The 18816-nt window shown below is 27.4% G+C and overlaps 1 protein-coding gene across 1 annotated transcript in view; it reads left to right on the top strand.

The window, feature by feature from the left end:
• LOC148231437 (uncharacterized) overlaps positions 1-18816 on the top strand; it is a 36359-nt gene that overhangs the window by 9612 nt on the left and 7931 nt on the right. Inside the window, exons 3-5 of the mRNA XM_088193700.1 lie at positions 7327-7426; positions 10639-10747; positions 16029-16120. Coding sequence (XP_088049826.1) covers positions 7327-7426; positions 10639-10747; positions 16029-16120 — 301 coding nt within the window. The remainder of the gene's footprint in view (positions 1-7326; positions 7427-10638; positions 10748-16028; positions 16121-18816) is intronic.

The raw sequence follows: 18816 nt of genomic DNA on the forward strand, positions 1-18816 counted from the left end.
AAATATAAGGAAGCTAATATGTTATTACTTAAAATGTACTATTAGTCAAAATAGTGCTTCTGATTAATTGACAAATTTTATTTTTCGACAAGATAAATTTATCTTGAATTTGCTATTATTCTTATATATTTTTCATCTATTATTGAGGTGACCTTTCCAGTTTGTTTGCGCAAGCAAACAAACTGAGAAACAATCGGCTAAGTTCTTAATTATGTATGAAACTAATTACATATACTATTCTGACAACACTTATTAACAGCTATCGTATGTATAACATATTTTTTTGCATGTTATAATTAGTTTAACAATTACATAGTCAATATAACAAATACGACTGTATTTTTTAAGTAGAATATATATATATATAAATATTTGTAAAAAAAAGTCCGCAATTCATTAAAAATTTTTTTGTATTAAAAGTAAGTTCTAAAGATCAACTTGGTAACAAGCGCGCGGTCAGAATCGACATTATTTTTTGCCGATTGCCCAATAAATTCTAAAACAACGATCTTAAATATTATAAAACTTTCTACGTTAATCATTCTTTTTTTAAATAAAATTATAAAATTAGCATCGTTAAAATTTGCAAGAATTTTGTCGGTTTAGTTTTCGCAAATATTCAATATATTAATGTATATTATTTGCAAAGATCATTAAAAACTATTAGTCTGTTTCGCCAAACATATGTAGACTACTTATTCAATTATCGTAGATTTCTTAATTGCCTCGAATCTTGAGTTGTCTCATACTTTTGGTTACTGCTTAGCTCTCTATTGAATTCAAAGATAAAAATTAGAGAGCTCGACTTTTGAAACCCAAATAAGTGTGGTTGCTTATTGATTAACAGTATTAATCCGAATATCTTCGCTAAAGCGTATTTCTTAATTTAAAAAATCCCTTCCATCGATCTACATAAATGGCGCTTAATTTTTGGTAGATGATATAGTGTAGTTCGTCTATCTTTGTAGACTCAAAGTTTAAGAAAGGTTTTTTATTATTGTATTTACTTGATTCGTTTTTTATTTACAAGCAGCATTTTTTGTGACTGAAATTTCATTATTTTTATAAATTAATTTTAGGGTAACTATTACTAAAAGACGCCAAAACCAACCTTAATTTTTAAAATATTTTTTTTCAAATTCAAAAAAAAGCTTGACTTAAAAAATTAAAGGTCGTTTTTTTAGTTTTTTGTGAGAATGTGAGTATTTTTTTGTCGATTATGACCTTAGCTTCTAGCGAATTTTTTATATTAAGCAAAATACATGTATTTTTTAATATATATATATATATATATTTAGTAATCGTCGTTTGTCGTACACACTATTATTGTTAGGTGGTAGTTTTTTTGTCAAATATGGCGTTAGCTTTTAGCGAATTTTATAAGACTATTTATTGTACAGTTGCCGTCGCTACGGCAATCTGTACTGCCAATGTACCGCATAGCTTCAGGTTAGCCAACTAAATTGTCCCCCACAATTTTTTTATCTTATCAGCACATCATACGCAATAGGCAAATGTATTTCTATTTATTTGAACAGACTTTGTGAAATTGTTTTTAATCTACAATGCTATAATATTATCGATTAACACATGTTATATTTATATTTTCATTCACAAAAATCGTTCAATCATTTTCTCTATTGTATTCCATCTTGAATAGCAGATTACTCGTTTTATTATTGTACATGTGTATTTTCGTAATATACCAATCCAAACTGAAGCTTTTTATCATCTTTGTAATTTCAAGTAATATAAATACCTTAATATCATAAAAAAATATATAATTACATTGTAGCTATTAATAAAAAAAAATAATCATATGTTTTATAAGAAAGCTCTTCAAAGAAAATTTTAAAACTGCAATATTTTTAAGAGCAACATATATATTTATTTTACTTTAAAATGAACTATATTTTAATTTTATTCAATACAAAACATCTGCAGTTATTTGCACATCGATTGAAGCGAGTTGAAGTACATACCGCAAACTACTCGTTACCATAATAAAACCCTCTTTCATTTCCGCGAAATTAATTCAGAGTAAATTCTGAAACTTGAATGCTTTTGCGTCACAACAAATTAAAAGTTGCACCGTGACGCAGCGGATTTGCATAGTTGTTCAAACTCTTAACGAGAGAATAAAGTCAAATTAAAAAATCGTAATGAATTTTCAAACAACCTTCGAAAGTTACACGTAAGTCTATAACAAAAAGAACTGCTTTTTAATTTTGCTTCTTAATATATGCATTACTCATTAGATACTCAATATTACATTTTAATATATGTATATAATAACTTGATATTATATATATTTGCTTTAATCAATTTTAGGAATATGAAGTTGTCTTATTTTCTTGTACTTATATATGAAAATGGTGGATATATTATATAAAAAATAATCGATTGTTGTATTATACATACATCCAATTCTAAAATGTCTACAAACATACTCTGTTATTCCAAGTGTATGAAAATTTAACATTTTCTTAAGTAATTGTGAAATGTGAGAAATTGAAATAGTATGCAATACTTTTTTGGCTGTCTAAAAAATTGAAGAGTATATTTTGACACACGTCATAATAAATTGAATAGTGGAGTAGCATTAATAATATATGAAAAGCAGACAGATGTTTCATAAAACATGTAATAGACATAAGTAACTCCTAAGAGCTGATTAATATTTGATCATAGGCCGTAAACACATATTAAATAAGACGAAAAAAATCAATGAGTAGCCTAAAAAATGTCTTGACCATATTACAAATGTTTTTATTTAATAAGTTCTGTTTAATATTTTTATTTACAAAATATTTATTTAATATGTATTATTCCTCATCATTAAATATTTACACGTTGACATTTAATAGCGCACTCTTTAGCTTAGGTATACATTTTATCAAAAAAGCGTTTGAGACACTGTTGCTATTAATGGATATGAATTTCCAATTCCCCGTTTTGTGCATTCCATATTAAATGGTCTAGTCATACCAATGCCCACTACCAAACCAGCGTTAAAATAACAACAAAGCAGACCTTTGTTAATAGAAACACGTGAAAGGAATCGATCATTTGTGGCTACTAAGTCATTATGGCTGATTACCCCTAATAATAAACATCATGAAAAGTTGAATATTTAAATTAAATTTATTTCTTGGCGAAATTAATCGAAATAAAAAAACATATGAATAACCTTTTTCACGCGGCACTCAATTTTTCCCGTTGACCTCATCGTATTTGAGATCTAGAAACCACTTTTCTTATGTGAAATAAATGCTTTAGTTTACATTTATATTTTTTACTGTTCTACCTCAAATTATAATATTTATAATAATGAAATCGTTCATGAATAATTTGAACTGATTTTTAAATCTTATATGTACAACTATCTCTCACTAGTTTTGTTTTAAAACAGCGCTGGTGACTCGATTCAACTACTCATCTTATGATGTGCATAGCGTGGAAAGGGTTAAAGCTTGATCTACTATTTTTCGTCCCCCGCTATAGTTATAGTCAAATTATGCGGTAAAAAGTCAGTTGCTATATTATTTAGACAATTATTATTTTAATTGCATATTACCGATATAAAATATTCTTGCCCCATTTTGCTAAATTATTAGCTACTTATTCCTGTATTTTTAAGTGTTGTATTCGAAATATCACTTAAAAAAGAAAAATTGCGTCGTTTCGCAAGAAATAAAAAAGAAAAAGTTTTCTCCGAGCATTTTCAGCTGGGAACTCAAAAACCAAAGAGAGGCCACATTCGAGAGACCTCCGACCACCATTTTCTCTCTCCCTCTTGAAAATCGTCAAGGGTTTCTATCGGACGGTCGAAGGGTCACGTTTTCTGACCACTCTGTACTGTACAAACATCCAACATTATATAAAAGGATCTAACAAAGGAAATTGCAAACTAAAATAAAATATATAACGACTATCATATGCGAGTGAGGAAAATTCTTGCTTTATATCTGATATTATTATTATATGTAAAAAAAATATGCTAAAGCATGAAATTTTTTTTATTAATAAAAAAATATTAGCTTGTCAAAGATTTTATTAATTTATTGAAATCATTTTAAAATTAAATATCACTTTTCCAATTTAAACCTGATTTTACACTACCTGATCAAAATTCACAAAGACTAAATGAATAAATTTACATTTCAATATGATTCGTATTATATCTTATATAAATCGATATATATGTATGTATGAATATTTTATATTGATGATATATTTTTAGGGGTTTTATTTTTTTTTATTTTAGATTAAAATCAAAAAATAGTTAGAAGTTTTAACCCTTGTTTTTATTTAAAATCAAGCAAGAGTATTGTCATTACTCAAAAACGGTAGAATATGTATTAAATATTTTATTATAATTAGTGCCACAAAGATATATTGATAGCATTTTTTTTGCTTTGCCAAAATACTCAATATTATATATTCAGAATAAAATATTACAAGTAAATTACATCTTAAATAAAATAATATTAAAGTCAGTTTTCAGTTCTTTTTTAATAATAAATGTGATTTTTTAAATGAATTTATTTTTATAGGAAGTTGTAATTTTATTATTATTGGTTTATGATACTAATTTATTATCATTTAACAAAACCGTTATCAAAAATAAGCACGTGCTAAATGAAAACTAATAACATGTATAAATTTAGTGCATAACTTTCTATATAAATCAGATAATTTAATCTGTGTGGCGAAAACAATGTTTTCATTTCAATACATACAATATTGATACAAATTTGATATCGACACTTTGTATTAAAAATAATATTCATAATGTTAATTAAAATATAATGTTATAAATATCTAAATAGTTTTTTCCATAACTTATGTTTAATATTTTATCTAGAGCAATAGTTTTTTTTAAGCTAAAAACTATATTTTTATTTAGAACTTAATAAAAATATAATAATTCCGTTTCTTAACTTTCATATCCATCAATTTATTCATAAATATATTTTTAATTACATTTTGTTATTTATAAAAATTGGTACAACTGTGTAATTATAAAAAATACTGTTATTTTTATCTTGATCTAAGATTTTTCTTATAAAATTTTCTGGAACATAAAACTATTTTAAACGTTTTTTAATACAATATTTATATTGTAAGAAATAATATATAATTTTTATTATTTTCCAAATCGTTTCTCAAATCTTTTATGTGTTACTGAATTGAAAATCTATTAACTTCAATTCTAGATTTTACAAATCAAATATATCATTAATGTTATTCCTGAATTTCAAATAAATTTTTTCGTCTTAACAAATTAACTAATCAACGTAAATTTTGTAAAAAAAATGTTGCTCATCCACTGATAAATTCAAACTAATCGATGAAGTGTTTTTAAATCTGGAAAACAATCGTTAAAAAATTCTCACAGTTAAAAATGCATAGTTTAAATTATTTGGTGCATATTTATAATACCTGCACAATTTGTTATAATTCAGTGGTCATTCTAACAACCATTTAAACAAACGACAAAAAATATTTAAAGTCTTTAACGTCAGTCAGTTAATGAAATATTTCCTTGTAGATATTGTTTGCGTCTAATGCCTTACATAGTTGCTTCTCATTTATCTATGTAACCCATTGGGTAAATACATATGCATATATAAGACAACAGCAAAGAGTCTGGTTCCGCCCTGATTTATAGTCACATGTCAGAAGATCGAGGGGCTTAATCACTTTAATTTAATTAAAATCACCACTTTGTTTAATCAAACTTACAACAAGTAGAGACTAGCATTAAAATACTGTGGTAAAAAGACTGCTTTCCTTTGACTTTCTAGTTAATCAATTTAACACAACATTCGATATTAAATTCTACTGTAATCTTAGTACAATATTTTATATTGAATATTGTAATACAGATGTAAATATCGTATATTTTATGGTTTTTCTTAAGCTTATGTACTTTTGTATCATGATAGGCACATCGTAATATACATTAAATATATCAAAAAAAATAACAAAACATATTTTTCCTCGTAGCCCATTAAATAATTTATAAGAAAACATTTTGAAATTGAATATATAACGATTAAACGTCACATTTTTTAAGGCTTTATACAACAGTACAGAGTGGTCGAAAAATATTTCATAACAATTTACATATCATTTATTTTGTAAGGAAACTCGATATTTTATCATTTTTGAGAGGTGCTAATATTACACATTTTTTTATTTTTTCTCCTTGCGTCATAACCATTACGATTATTATTTGCCGTTTGTATTATATAATATAACAATAACATGTTTTAAATTCGCAGGTTTCATAATACTATTCAATATTTAATTTAGACGAAATTCGGGCGTGTACAGGATATTGGACCTTGCGCTCTGTTTGTTCATAATTTTAATCAAACATTCCTACGTAACCTTCGATATGTAAACAAACATACAGTATGTAAACATGCACACATTTACACTGGCTGACAAACAAACTATGGGGGATGTTTGTTTGTTTTTATCGACCGTACCACACATGTCATTTACTGTCCTGTCTAATTTTTATTATGTATCAATTTTAGCTCTCACAAACTGACATTCAAACTACGACAGTATTTTTTGTTGGGATCACTCATAATCGTTGCGTCGAAATAGGGTTATATATAGAGAGCGATCTCTATTGTTGTAACTGTTTCAATGAGTGAGTTAAAATTTTTTTTTATTATATAAAGAGGTCGACCTCATGATGTCGACCCCAACCTGAAAGGTCAGGCATGTTCGTCCACGGGAGGTATATTATTTTCCTTCAACACATCAGAAATATTTCTACCTCAAATGGACTTCTCCCATTCGCCACCCGGGAGAATCACGTAGTACGGATGTATGCGAGATATTTTACTATAATATATATGGGTGAATTAATATTTTAATTATTATATTTGTGAGGGTTTTCAATTACATGCGCCATTACAGATCACCATAACGACCATTTTAACAATGAAAAGTGAAGTAATACCACATATCACAATGGAAGAGAAGTCTTGTTACCACAAAATAAGAGCGTAATAAATAAAATAAAAGCACAATAGACGCGTGTTAGATAATACAGTCGTTCCCGCGTATATTACCAATCGCCAAAGTAACCATCTAGACTGTGTTTTCTCTGAAGGCGTGAACAGATGTTTGGAGGTGTGTTCAAGAAGCGATGCAAATATATCAAAAGTATCTTAGTCTTATAAAAAAGATTAAGAAAGTTATATTTATTGTCTACATATCACAGAATATTTCACAATTATTTAAAATTTTAATTACTTATTATTTTCAATAGTTTAATTTTTTATTTTCTGTTTGTCTTAGAGCCAGCGATCGATCACCGTTTGACGGTTCTTGTTGCTCCGGTTACCAACAGGTGGATTCTAGTACACCCAGCTCTCCGCCAGATGATGAAGCTGTTCAGGTAAAACGCCGAAAACTTTTGCGCAAAGTACTTAACCACTTATCTATAAAACCCCAGTAACTACATTTTCATGTGTGATTATATTAATTACTCTTTATATCCCTAGCCATATTCAATTTGCGCTTTAATACTTTAAAACTTTAATGAATGCTGGAATTTAAATTAGATTACACAATATAATATTTTTGCCACAAAGATAAGACTTGTTAGGTTCATCTAAAAAAAATTAGACCATAGTAATGTTTCCATATTAAATAGACCCTTCGTCTACACGCGCACCTGCAAAGTTATGCGTGACCAGTGTACTTGAAAAAAATATTTTTTAGAATAATGAAATAAATATAGTCAGTGACGAAAACCAAAAATAAAGTGAATTTAAATATTAGGAAGAGTGTGTATTCCGTGTGATCCTTTATAGGCAAGACCTTTGTCGTCACTCACCGAATGTTTTCAAAGAATACTATTTGGAACGCAATGCTTAGTAGTTTTTTAAATTTTCAAAATCTGTTTAGTCGTTCTTAAAATTCTAGTGTGTTCAAAAACAATATTTTTCACGTATTTCATTTTCCAAAGCACATTATTTCGACCCTATTATATTTTACACCATTCTTGGATTAATATGTATTATGAACTATGTTATATTGCAATCAATCAAATCAATTTTTTTAGCATTTTGCCAAAATAGATTATTTTACATGATAAATAATATTGATTTTAATAAATTAAAAGTGATTTCTTTCAGACAAAAATATGTATTTATATTCATATTGTAATTATTTTATCTTTGTGACAAAAAATATTATGCAGTATAAATACGATGTTACAAAATTGCGACTCTACTGTTTCATTTTATATGTATATTTAATAAATGACAGCATCATAAAAAATCAGAATAAAATATTTTTACAAGATTCGTTAAAATACCACAGGTAAAAAAATTCCCTTTGAAATTAATACCATGTTTCATTATGTAAGGAATTTATTTAAAGTAAATAGAACATACGTATCAATTAATTACCTTTTTGTGATTATTCTTTTCCAATGATTATTTTGCTCATTAAAATTTCAGTATGTCTTTAAAAGTACATTATAATAAAATGTATTGAATTTATGTAAATTATACGATGAATATATATTTTGGGCCTTTGTAATACCGAATAATACTTTTTTATTGCCTCTACAATACAAGATTTGGTTCTTAATCAGTTTTTTTAATGGACTGGTGATTAAAAAATTGCAATATTAACTTGTCACATTGACGAATAATACTATATGTCACAAGAACTCCTCTTAAATGACGTGGCACTTTTACATATCATTCTGGCTCCCATTTCCACTTCAACTGTGCTATTTTTAACAGTTGAACAGCGACGTGGTGACGAACGATAACGTGTTACTGCAATACGTATAGACAAGAAATTAAAAATGTTATATATATAGCCGAGTATTAAAATAAATTTGTAATACCAGATAAATAAAATTAATTTAATAAATAAAGGGTAGTAAAACTAATAAATATATAAAACGTAAATTCAAGTTTTTCATTATCTATTTGTACACAATGAGCTTTAAGTATATATAATCCATTACAATGCATTCCAATACTAGTCTACCTTATGTCAAAAATAACATTCGTTTTATGTTAGCCCCGAGTGTATCCGCTCGACACGGCTCTTATATTTTGTTTCAGAATTTTACAAACTTTAACAATAAAACTAACTTTGACATGCGGTAAAATTGAAATTTTTACCCATACACCTGTGGGGATCCAACTTGAAAATACTTAGTAAAGTTGGAACTCTAAACTTTCAGCGATCGTGACATCAAAATCTGATCTACTGTAATGAGATTCGTCTCACAAAGTTCATTGTTTTCCTATATTTTATCTCTTGCGTGTTATTGTTTCGACTGTTGTGAGTTGCTTTATCCTTTAATGCGAAATATTGAAAATTTCAAAAGAAACTCGCGTCGAAATCCATTAATCTCGACGCGTTCATTTAAAAAGCTCTCTAAATGTGATTTGGACGAAAAACCGAGTGCGCGTCTCGAAAATTTTAATAATAATAAACGGACGAATCGCATTATGTGTTATTGGGAACGAGACGCGCCAAATAATTTAATACCCTTGTAACACGAGCACGTGTGTACTACCCGTAGTATAAATTCGACTCTCCAAAGACGAAACCATAAATTAAGCTTGCAAACGTGAAATGAAATTTACAACAGTACGTGGTAAAAATATAAACACGTTTCAGTTTTGGTTGAATGTTGACTTTAACTTTAGCTAACAAGAGTAATGAAATATAGTAATGAATTAATCATGATACAGCAACAAAGTAAAACTAGCTTGTAATAAATGTATTTTGTTTTTTCTAGTTGCATAATTATATACACCTACACTTTTTACGATATAATTATTAAAATAATCAGGAAAACTTTATCCAATGTAAATATAAATGTTGTTGTGGGTTGTATTAGGTACACATATAGATTCATTTAAGTGACATTTAACGATAATGACATTGTATAAATTATTGGAGCGTCATATTTAAATATGAATATAGAGTTCATATTCTAAAATGTCATTTTCGCCTTTCAAATACAATTTTATTGGGTGAATCTATGAGTACGATAACGTAGATGCACCCCTTACCGCTCTTAATGGCAAAATTTGAGGTGTGTTTAATTAATTTTCCATAGAAAATGAGACCACTTTGCGTAAAATGTTTTTTTATTAACATTATTGCAAAACTCAAAATAAAACATGTTTTTTAAGAAGTTTAAAAACATCAAGACTTTTGAGCCAAAGCTAAGAAAAATCGATCCTTATTTTTTTTATTTTTTGTGTATTGTAATATTACTATGCATTCTTTTTTACCATCGTGACGCATTAGTTAACGATGGTCTTAATTTGATTTTACTTTATGTTTTTTGTACATTTTCACAGATAATAAAATGGTAATGGTGCTATAAATCCTATTTAAATTTTCTATATTTATTAAAAATATAATTTATTTCTAATATATCAGTATTTAAAAAGTTATTTGTTTTAAGTTATTACTATTTTTTATTTATTTATTTGTAATATGTTTATTTAAATCTTATTTAAATAATATTTATTTGTAAATTATTAATTCAGTTTATAAGAAAAAAGAAGGAAGCTATATGAGACATGGTCACTTTAATATTAATATATTTTTTTAACATTTCAGATACCCAAATACCGAATTGTACTTCTGGGAGACTCGGGGGTCGGAAAAACTGCGTTGGTGTCACAATTTATGACTTCGGAATATATGAACACATACGACGCCAGTTTAGGTATGTCAGCTTTAGAATAATTTATGAGCACGTATGTTTTTATGGATACTTGCTTAAATATCATTTTGCTACTTACATATAAAATAAAATACTGCGAATATAATATTTTATTATAATAATAATACTGCTATTATCTAAAATTAAATAAGAAATATATTCTTTTTTTTTAATTTATTTAAATAAGCTAATATTAAAGCTAATAAGCTAATATTAATAATCAATAAATGTCACTAAGCACGGCCTAGTGCAATCCAGTAAAATTTATTATGATCGATCCAAATTATAATTATATAATAATCACAATCTCCTATATACGATAAAAATATAAAAACACATAAGTTTATATATGAAATTGCATATTCATTATAATTGTTTTATTATTGTGATCTGAGCATGTGAGCATCATCATCGCAGATCTGAGACAAATCTTCTGTGATATGGCTTAGTCTCCGTGAGGAGCGTAGTCTCTGTGTGCGTCCGGGGCGTTCAGGGCCCCTACTTACGGTTAATGCGCATTAGGGCTGTGTTTCTAAAGAGTGGACGGAATATCTGCGACTCTCGGTCACAAAGATTGCTCCACTATCGTCGCCTGCATCTGGCGATTGGTTCTGGTTGCTTAGAATTTGTTTTTGGAGCACTTCACTTTCTAAAAATCTGTCAACTCATATAATAATTTTCCATTCTGGATGCGTTAAATTTTATGACTCACTATGTGAAATAAATCCCACAGTCTCAATCCAGATTTTTAAGAAGTATGCTTTCTGGACGTAAATTATAAAGAGGTAGTACAATTATTGTAAGAGTGTACATATTTTCATATGTTAAACAAGTGATTAATAACTGAAAGACCTAGTTTTAAATCCAATAGGAACCTAGTGTTTTTTTTAATTATTATCATACGTTTTTATATGATATCATATAATTATAATTCCGATCGATCATCACAGATTAAGTTTTTCTTGATTTTCCTAACCTCTCAGGTGAACATCATTATGAATATTAATAAAATCCATTGCTTGTAAGCTGTAAAAGTAGTTAATAATTATTAAAATAAATTTCAATTTCAAGCTATTTTTCCACTCCTTACTTTAATAGTTGTTCATTGAAAGTACCACGTTGTAACGCATTGGGTTAACGCCTATTATGTCGCAATGAAGATGTATAATAAAGTAATTAATGTAGTATGTATATACATATACATACATATGTATTATATATGAATGTAAACATTATGAATATATTTATATATATACATACCATTATAACACATTAAGAAAACCTGTCAAGATATCAAGGTTAGATTTGAAATAATCTCATTCGAATACCTTTTTACATGTGAGATATATCGGAAGTGCTATCGTTAACTGTCACTCTTGAAAATCTATATTGATACAGTTATCTATAATATATACGAGATGCTTCAACACATTTATTTCCGTTTATTATAAAAAAAAAATTCGTAGTGAAGGTCAAGGGATATTTACATATAGGATTTTTTTTATGAAACATGGTTTTATTCTATAATAATAATTAAATTGCCATTAAATGGTATAATATTTACACAGCATTTACTTACTTATGAATTATATACTTTAAAAATAAACATATTAATCAAACTTTCCTTCTCGATCTTAGAAACGTCGTTATTTTGTTGCGTTTTTGAGTGGTTGCCACATATATATATATTGTGATTAATTTTAAATTATTATATACAAAAAATGTAATTATTTTAATTATTGAATTATTGTGTTTTTCTTTCATTTTTACATAGCAATTTATTTTATTTTTGCTATTATTTATTCTCGAAATAATGACAATTTATTACAAATTCTATAATTTTATTATGATTGCCTGCTTTTATATCTGCGTTAGAAATATATTTTTTTCACGCCATATTACAGATTTTTGAAATACACAAAATAATTCAGACTTAATAGTAAAAATATTTTTATTTTAATTGAACAGCAAATTTATTATATAGAGTATATAAAACGCCAAATATAAAATATTTAGTTAACTATATCAATATATGTATGTACATAACTTAATTATAATTAATACTATAGTAGCTTATCACGTGCATAAAATTTAAACACAGCAATTTAGTAATTAAGTTAAAAATATTAAGTGACACAAATAAAAATTGTATAATAAAGGTAATCAGGCGATTTCTGATAAGTGATTTTATTACAAATACTCAATGTAACATATATATGTATTTATTGCAAATCTTTCGTTGCAACGTGACAGGCGTTCGCTCAATGCGCTACAACCATGTAAACACAATCAACAACTACTAAGTATGTAGTGAGACATCAGGCTGAAATCAAAGTCTGTATACTAATTATAAATCAATCTGTTGGAATTATTTTTACATGATAATCATTAATTCTGTTCTTCCATATACGATAGAAATTTAAAAACACAATGTTTAATACAAGATTCGATCCCAGGTCTTTCATGTTAGTTAATATTATTCACAGGCTATCAATACGTATCGATATATACCATAAAAATAAACATTTATTGCTGTGAATTAAAGCAAAAATGGACGTCTAAATTTAAACGTTTCCAGCGGTAGACGTGAATAACGAACGTGGGTTTTTCATGCGAATTAGGTTTTCATTAAAAGCGAATTCAGCATAAAGCGTAACGTACGAACTGAAAGAATGTAGCCAAAGAGGAAAAAACAGTCGAGTGGTCTGCAGGAGGCTTATTTTTCGTGGAAAAAATGCGAATGTTATCCGCAGAGTTGGAGCATCCTCGAGAACGGTACGTGTAAAGATGAAGGAGCGCTCGCTTCCACTTCAAATGTCAAACGCATTAAATGGCAAGAGTTTTAGGTGATTTATACATTTGTATGGTGTGTAGGTACCTACTGTAAGGAAGCAGAGCCCTTTCGACGTATGCCTTGTAGTCCTATGGATAATTTTCTTCACAAGTTCGCAAAAACCGCAAACCTCCTTCAAAAGTTGTTTGTTGGTTTATGTTTTTTACCTAATAAGTACTCACACAAGTTACAATTAGCTCATTATAAGGGTCCTACATCAATAAAACAGTAAGCATTTTTATCAACAAGTATCTATTTATTCTTCAAAATTGATTTTATCCCCTTAAAAATAGTTCCTAGCAAGTATAATATATAATACTTGTGTTTGAGATATTCATTCCAATGTATTTTTATTACTCGTTGCGTATTGTTTTTTTTATAAATCGTTCTAAAAAAACTGCAGTTTTATTACCAATGGTTAAGTTTATCTTTCTTTTAACATCTGATTTAAAATCATGTTTTTATTGTATATAAGCTCCCAAAATACCCAATTAAAAAATCAATATATTACATGAAACGAAATGAAAAATGAATTATTAATTTTAATTAGAATAAAATATGTAAAATTTCGAATAGTCATTTTTACTTAAGTAGTAGTTAATTGCCATTACACGCTTTGCTACCACACGCTTACTATACGAGCTGATTTGTAAGTAGGTATGTGTTTTTTAGTCCCAGCTGGTTTGTAATTTATCGTAAATATAAATCGCATTTTAAATCGAAAGACAGAAAAGTTGATCGATAATAGGGTTTGAACCATGCTTTTTGTTTTTGTTAAGACAGTCATCGCTAGATAGTGCTTAGACGAGGTTGTCTAAAAAATATTAACATTTTATTTATTAATTATTTTTTAATAACTCAACCCTTTAATGTTAAAAATAAAATGTTTATTTATTGTCGTTCAAATAAAAAAAAATTTTTTTAAAAAACGAGACTTTTTGATGTATAATTTTTGGGTTTAAAGACCGAATTGATTTTAATATTGTTACGAATTCGTTAAAATCATTATAATACGATTACCTACATCAAAGCTTCTACATTTAAAAATTTATAAAATATTTTAGTACAATTTATTAAAGCGAAATAAGTCTCACATGTTTGCTCTCAAACTCGGTCTGATATGCTATGTCTTTATTCAAGTTGTCTCTGGTGACCGACAAATTATGTTCACGTCTTGAATTAGTGAAACTGCAAAGTAGATTACAATAGCGGTTGTTATGCCAGATGGACGCATTGCCTATTGCATTTTAATTATTGTTTTTTATGATGCTTAACGATCCGTTAACGGGCGGATGTTGCGAGTGAGGTAAAATCTCTGATAATTATCATTCATAATATAAGCTTCAAAACGTCTGAATGCACTTGAATTACATAGAACCATTAAGTTTAGGGGGGATAAACTTGAGGCAATTATTTTAAACGCAATTGCATTAAATAACTGATTGACGACCAAGAAATAAATAAATTGTTTTTAGTCGTCAAATCTATGATAATCTTTTATATATATATATATATAGTATTTTTAAGGGGATTAATACTATACTTAGTTTTTATAATAAAGGTGTAATTATGTTTTATAATAGGGTAATTTTCCAGAGTTATGAGTAATAAAATACATTATAAATTTAAAGGTTCGTGTTGCTTTAATTTTAATAATTATTTATATTTTATGTATATGTATAATTTAATATATATATTGTAAAATAGTAATTGTTTTAATCTACATTGAGATGCAAATTTCAATAAATATGACTTATGTGTACATATCTATGATAAAAAGTCGAAAAGAGCTACAAATTATAATTGATAAAGTGAAAATTTTCAGAAAATATTTAAGAAAAAATTTTTTTCACTCTCGACATTAAAAAAATATATAGTCCACTTGTGTTCTGCATTTATATTGCATTTTTACAGATTTTTAATTTCAATAACAAGCCGTAAAAGTTAGTATTTTTTATGGATTTGTAACAAAATCTAGCATCGCTTTAATATTTTATAATTAGAGAAATCCTGAAGATTTGCTTATATTTAAAAAAGCGTTCTGAAAATATTTTGCAATTCTTTCAAGTTCATTAAGATTACCCTTTTTAAATCTTCCATAAAATAACCAGTACTATTTCCTATTTTTGTGTAAAACACTGGCGTTCAATCATTATACAGGCAAAAATGATGCAATTAAATCTTAAAAAAAATTGGTGTACACCTAAAATATATTAGTATCATATAGCTTGTATTTGGCAAGCTCGTTGAGAAGTGAGATGAGCGTTTTCAAACGCTCTCGACCGCAACGGTCAGAATATGGGACGCAATCGCGACTACATAAAATAAATTCATCTAATTACTACTCAATAAATATAACTATATTATACATTGGCAAATAAATGTTTATTATAAAAATTAATATTTGATTATATGTTTAGATGTACAAATTAATTATTTAATTATTTCCAGATGACGAGTTTGGAGAAAAGTCTGTGAGCGTCTTACTGGACGGTGAGGAATCTGAGCTCGTTTTCATCGATCATCCTTCAGTGGAGATGTCCGTAAGTAATCGGAACCATTTTTTTAACAAAGCATTCCATAATAATACGAGCAGCAAATCAAAATTGAAAGGCCCTGATTCTATAATACAAAGGCAATTTGTAGTTTGTTCTAACGCCTACGTTAATAAGTCACGCGATGTGTTGGACATACGTGACAGTTTTTACATACTCTGTTAATTATGATTTATCTATAAAAAAACATTTTATTAATTTTTAACAAGTAAACTGTTGATGCAGAGATTCATATTATTAGATGTATTTAAATTTTCGTTTTATATTTCTAGTGTATAAAATAATAGGTTGTAACACATATTCGTCCCATTTTCTTCAAATGTGGAAGGAAGGTGGTTCTTAGAACCTAAACTTCAGATTATGGATGACTCATCGAAATTTATATCATTTTTTTTAAAAAGCATTTTTAATAATGCGCCTTTGTAATAAAAATATTAACATATTTAAATCAAGTATATATTTTACATTTACATAATAACATATAAATTATAACAACAGTTATAAATTTTATACAAGTGATGACAATCGTATTAAATATATACGTATCTCAAATATAAAAATAAATTATATTGCCTTAACCCAAATATCTAATTAATATTAGCGAATCGATCCACTGATTGAGATTTCTGAATCAATTATCGGAAAAAACGAAGGATTCAGCTAGAATATTCATTCTTAAAGAAAAAATCTTGTTGAACATTTGAAGTGGATATGACTACAAAAAAGCAGTATTTTTAGCATTTTATTTCCGTTATAATATTAAAAATACATTTTTTACATATAAATTTCTCTTTGCTTCCTATATACACCTTTTTTCATGAAACTGCGTACATAAGCTAATTGTAGGATAATTAGTTCGCAAAACGAAACGGCGCAATTATTTCGCGAGCGGACAGTTCATTTCGCACTCGGAAAGCGTATGAAAAATACTATACAGCAGATTAATTTCACGGTTCGAAAAATAAAACACCCTTTATAATTAGATCATTTCGCATCTCTTATTATATTTTTCACACCACGCATACGTACTATAAAACGTATACAATGACTATATTGTCAATTGTAGGTCAACACACGTTTTCAACACAAACGCAATATTTTAGAATGATCAATAAACTGTTACGTATTATATCAAAGCTGTAACTGATTCCTTAAAACTAAATAAACCCATTTATAAAACTCGGACAACTCATACAAATGTACACCGTTGTAACGCATTGGGCTTACGTATGTTGAGCTACAGCGAAAGGTTAAAAAAGGACCTAAATTTTATAGCATACATTTATTTCCATATTACATAAAAATTAATACATAAATTATTAAGCAAAAAATCGATATTGAAAATCGGCAAAATATATTATACGGATTTACACCGTTGTAACACATTGGGCTTACGCTTATCAAGTTTTAACGGAAGATTAAAAATATAGATTTAACCAGTTGAAACGCATTGGGCTTACGTATTTTTTTTTTAACAGAAAGTTAAAAAATATCTTGAAATATATTAGCACACGATTAAATTTCATATAACATTATTACGTAAAATACAGTTCAATTATCAATCAAAAACTCAATATTAAAAGTCGTGAAAATATATTATAATCGTATATTGTTTACCTAGTTGCTATAGATTCACCCCATTGAAACGTATTAGGCTTACGTATTTTGAGTTTTAAAGGATAGTTAAAGACATCTAAAACTGTATAACACACAGGTTAATTGCATAAAAATATATAAGTCAATATTGAAAGTCATGAAATATAATATATATAGCTTATCTAGTTGCCACAAATTTACCCTGTTATAACGCATTGTACTTACGTATTTTAAGTTGTTGAAAGTTAAAATAGGGCTTAAGCTCTATAGCATACAGTTAAATTTCATATAACATAATTACATAAAATATAGTAGTATTGTAAGTCGTGAAAATATATTATACATTTATAAGTTACCTAGTTGCTATGAATTAACCCCGTTAACTAAATCAATTTACAAATTAAATTGTTTGTAACGCGATGGGCTTATGTCTGTCAGGTTATAACGAAAAAGTTAAAAAAAGCACAGAAATTGAGTCATAAAAATGTATTTAAATAGACCCCCGAAGGGGCTATTGCATTTTCTAAGATAAAAGTGATTTGCTTAAAGATAACGTCATATTCGACACAAAACTTTTATAGAACAGATACATTTCACAGATTGCATAAATCGTGTTATTAAAAATGGCTAACTGTATTTTCATTTTTCATTTTTATAATTTCCAAATCAAATAAAAATAACAGCTTGTTTTATCAAAAAAAAAATCGTTTGTTGTATAATAATATTTTTCGAATATAATATAAATCTTAAAAGATCACAATGTAAAATTGTGTATGAAAACAAAGCTTTTCCAGTAAAAAAATTCTTACACCAGAAATGCGCGCGCATTTTATGAATGATTGATGATAATAGTTCCAGGAAAAGCATAACATTAAAGCGAGCTTTCAGCGTTTCGGCAAACTTCTCAAACTGTCACGAAGCTTTTTAACTCACACTTATGTATGTTTTCCCGAAAATTATGTATTCAAATGAGCGATCTTCATTATCCGACAAATCTTGTAATGTATTATATTTTAATAATTGCATTCAAAACAAATCCTAATTGGATTAAGGAGCTTTCCTGTAATTTTTGAGGACAACGTTATATA

This window comes from Plectrocnemia conspersa, unplaced genomic scaffold, assembly GCF_051122295.1.
Source record: "Plectrocnemia conspersa isolate PC_06_02 unplaced genomic scaffold, ASM5112229v1 ptg000009l, whole genome shotgun sequence".
NCBI lineage: Eukaryota > Metazoa > Arthropoda > Insecta > Trichoptera > Polycentropodidae > Plectrocnemia > Plectrocnemia conspersa.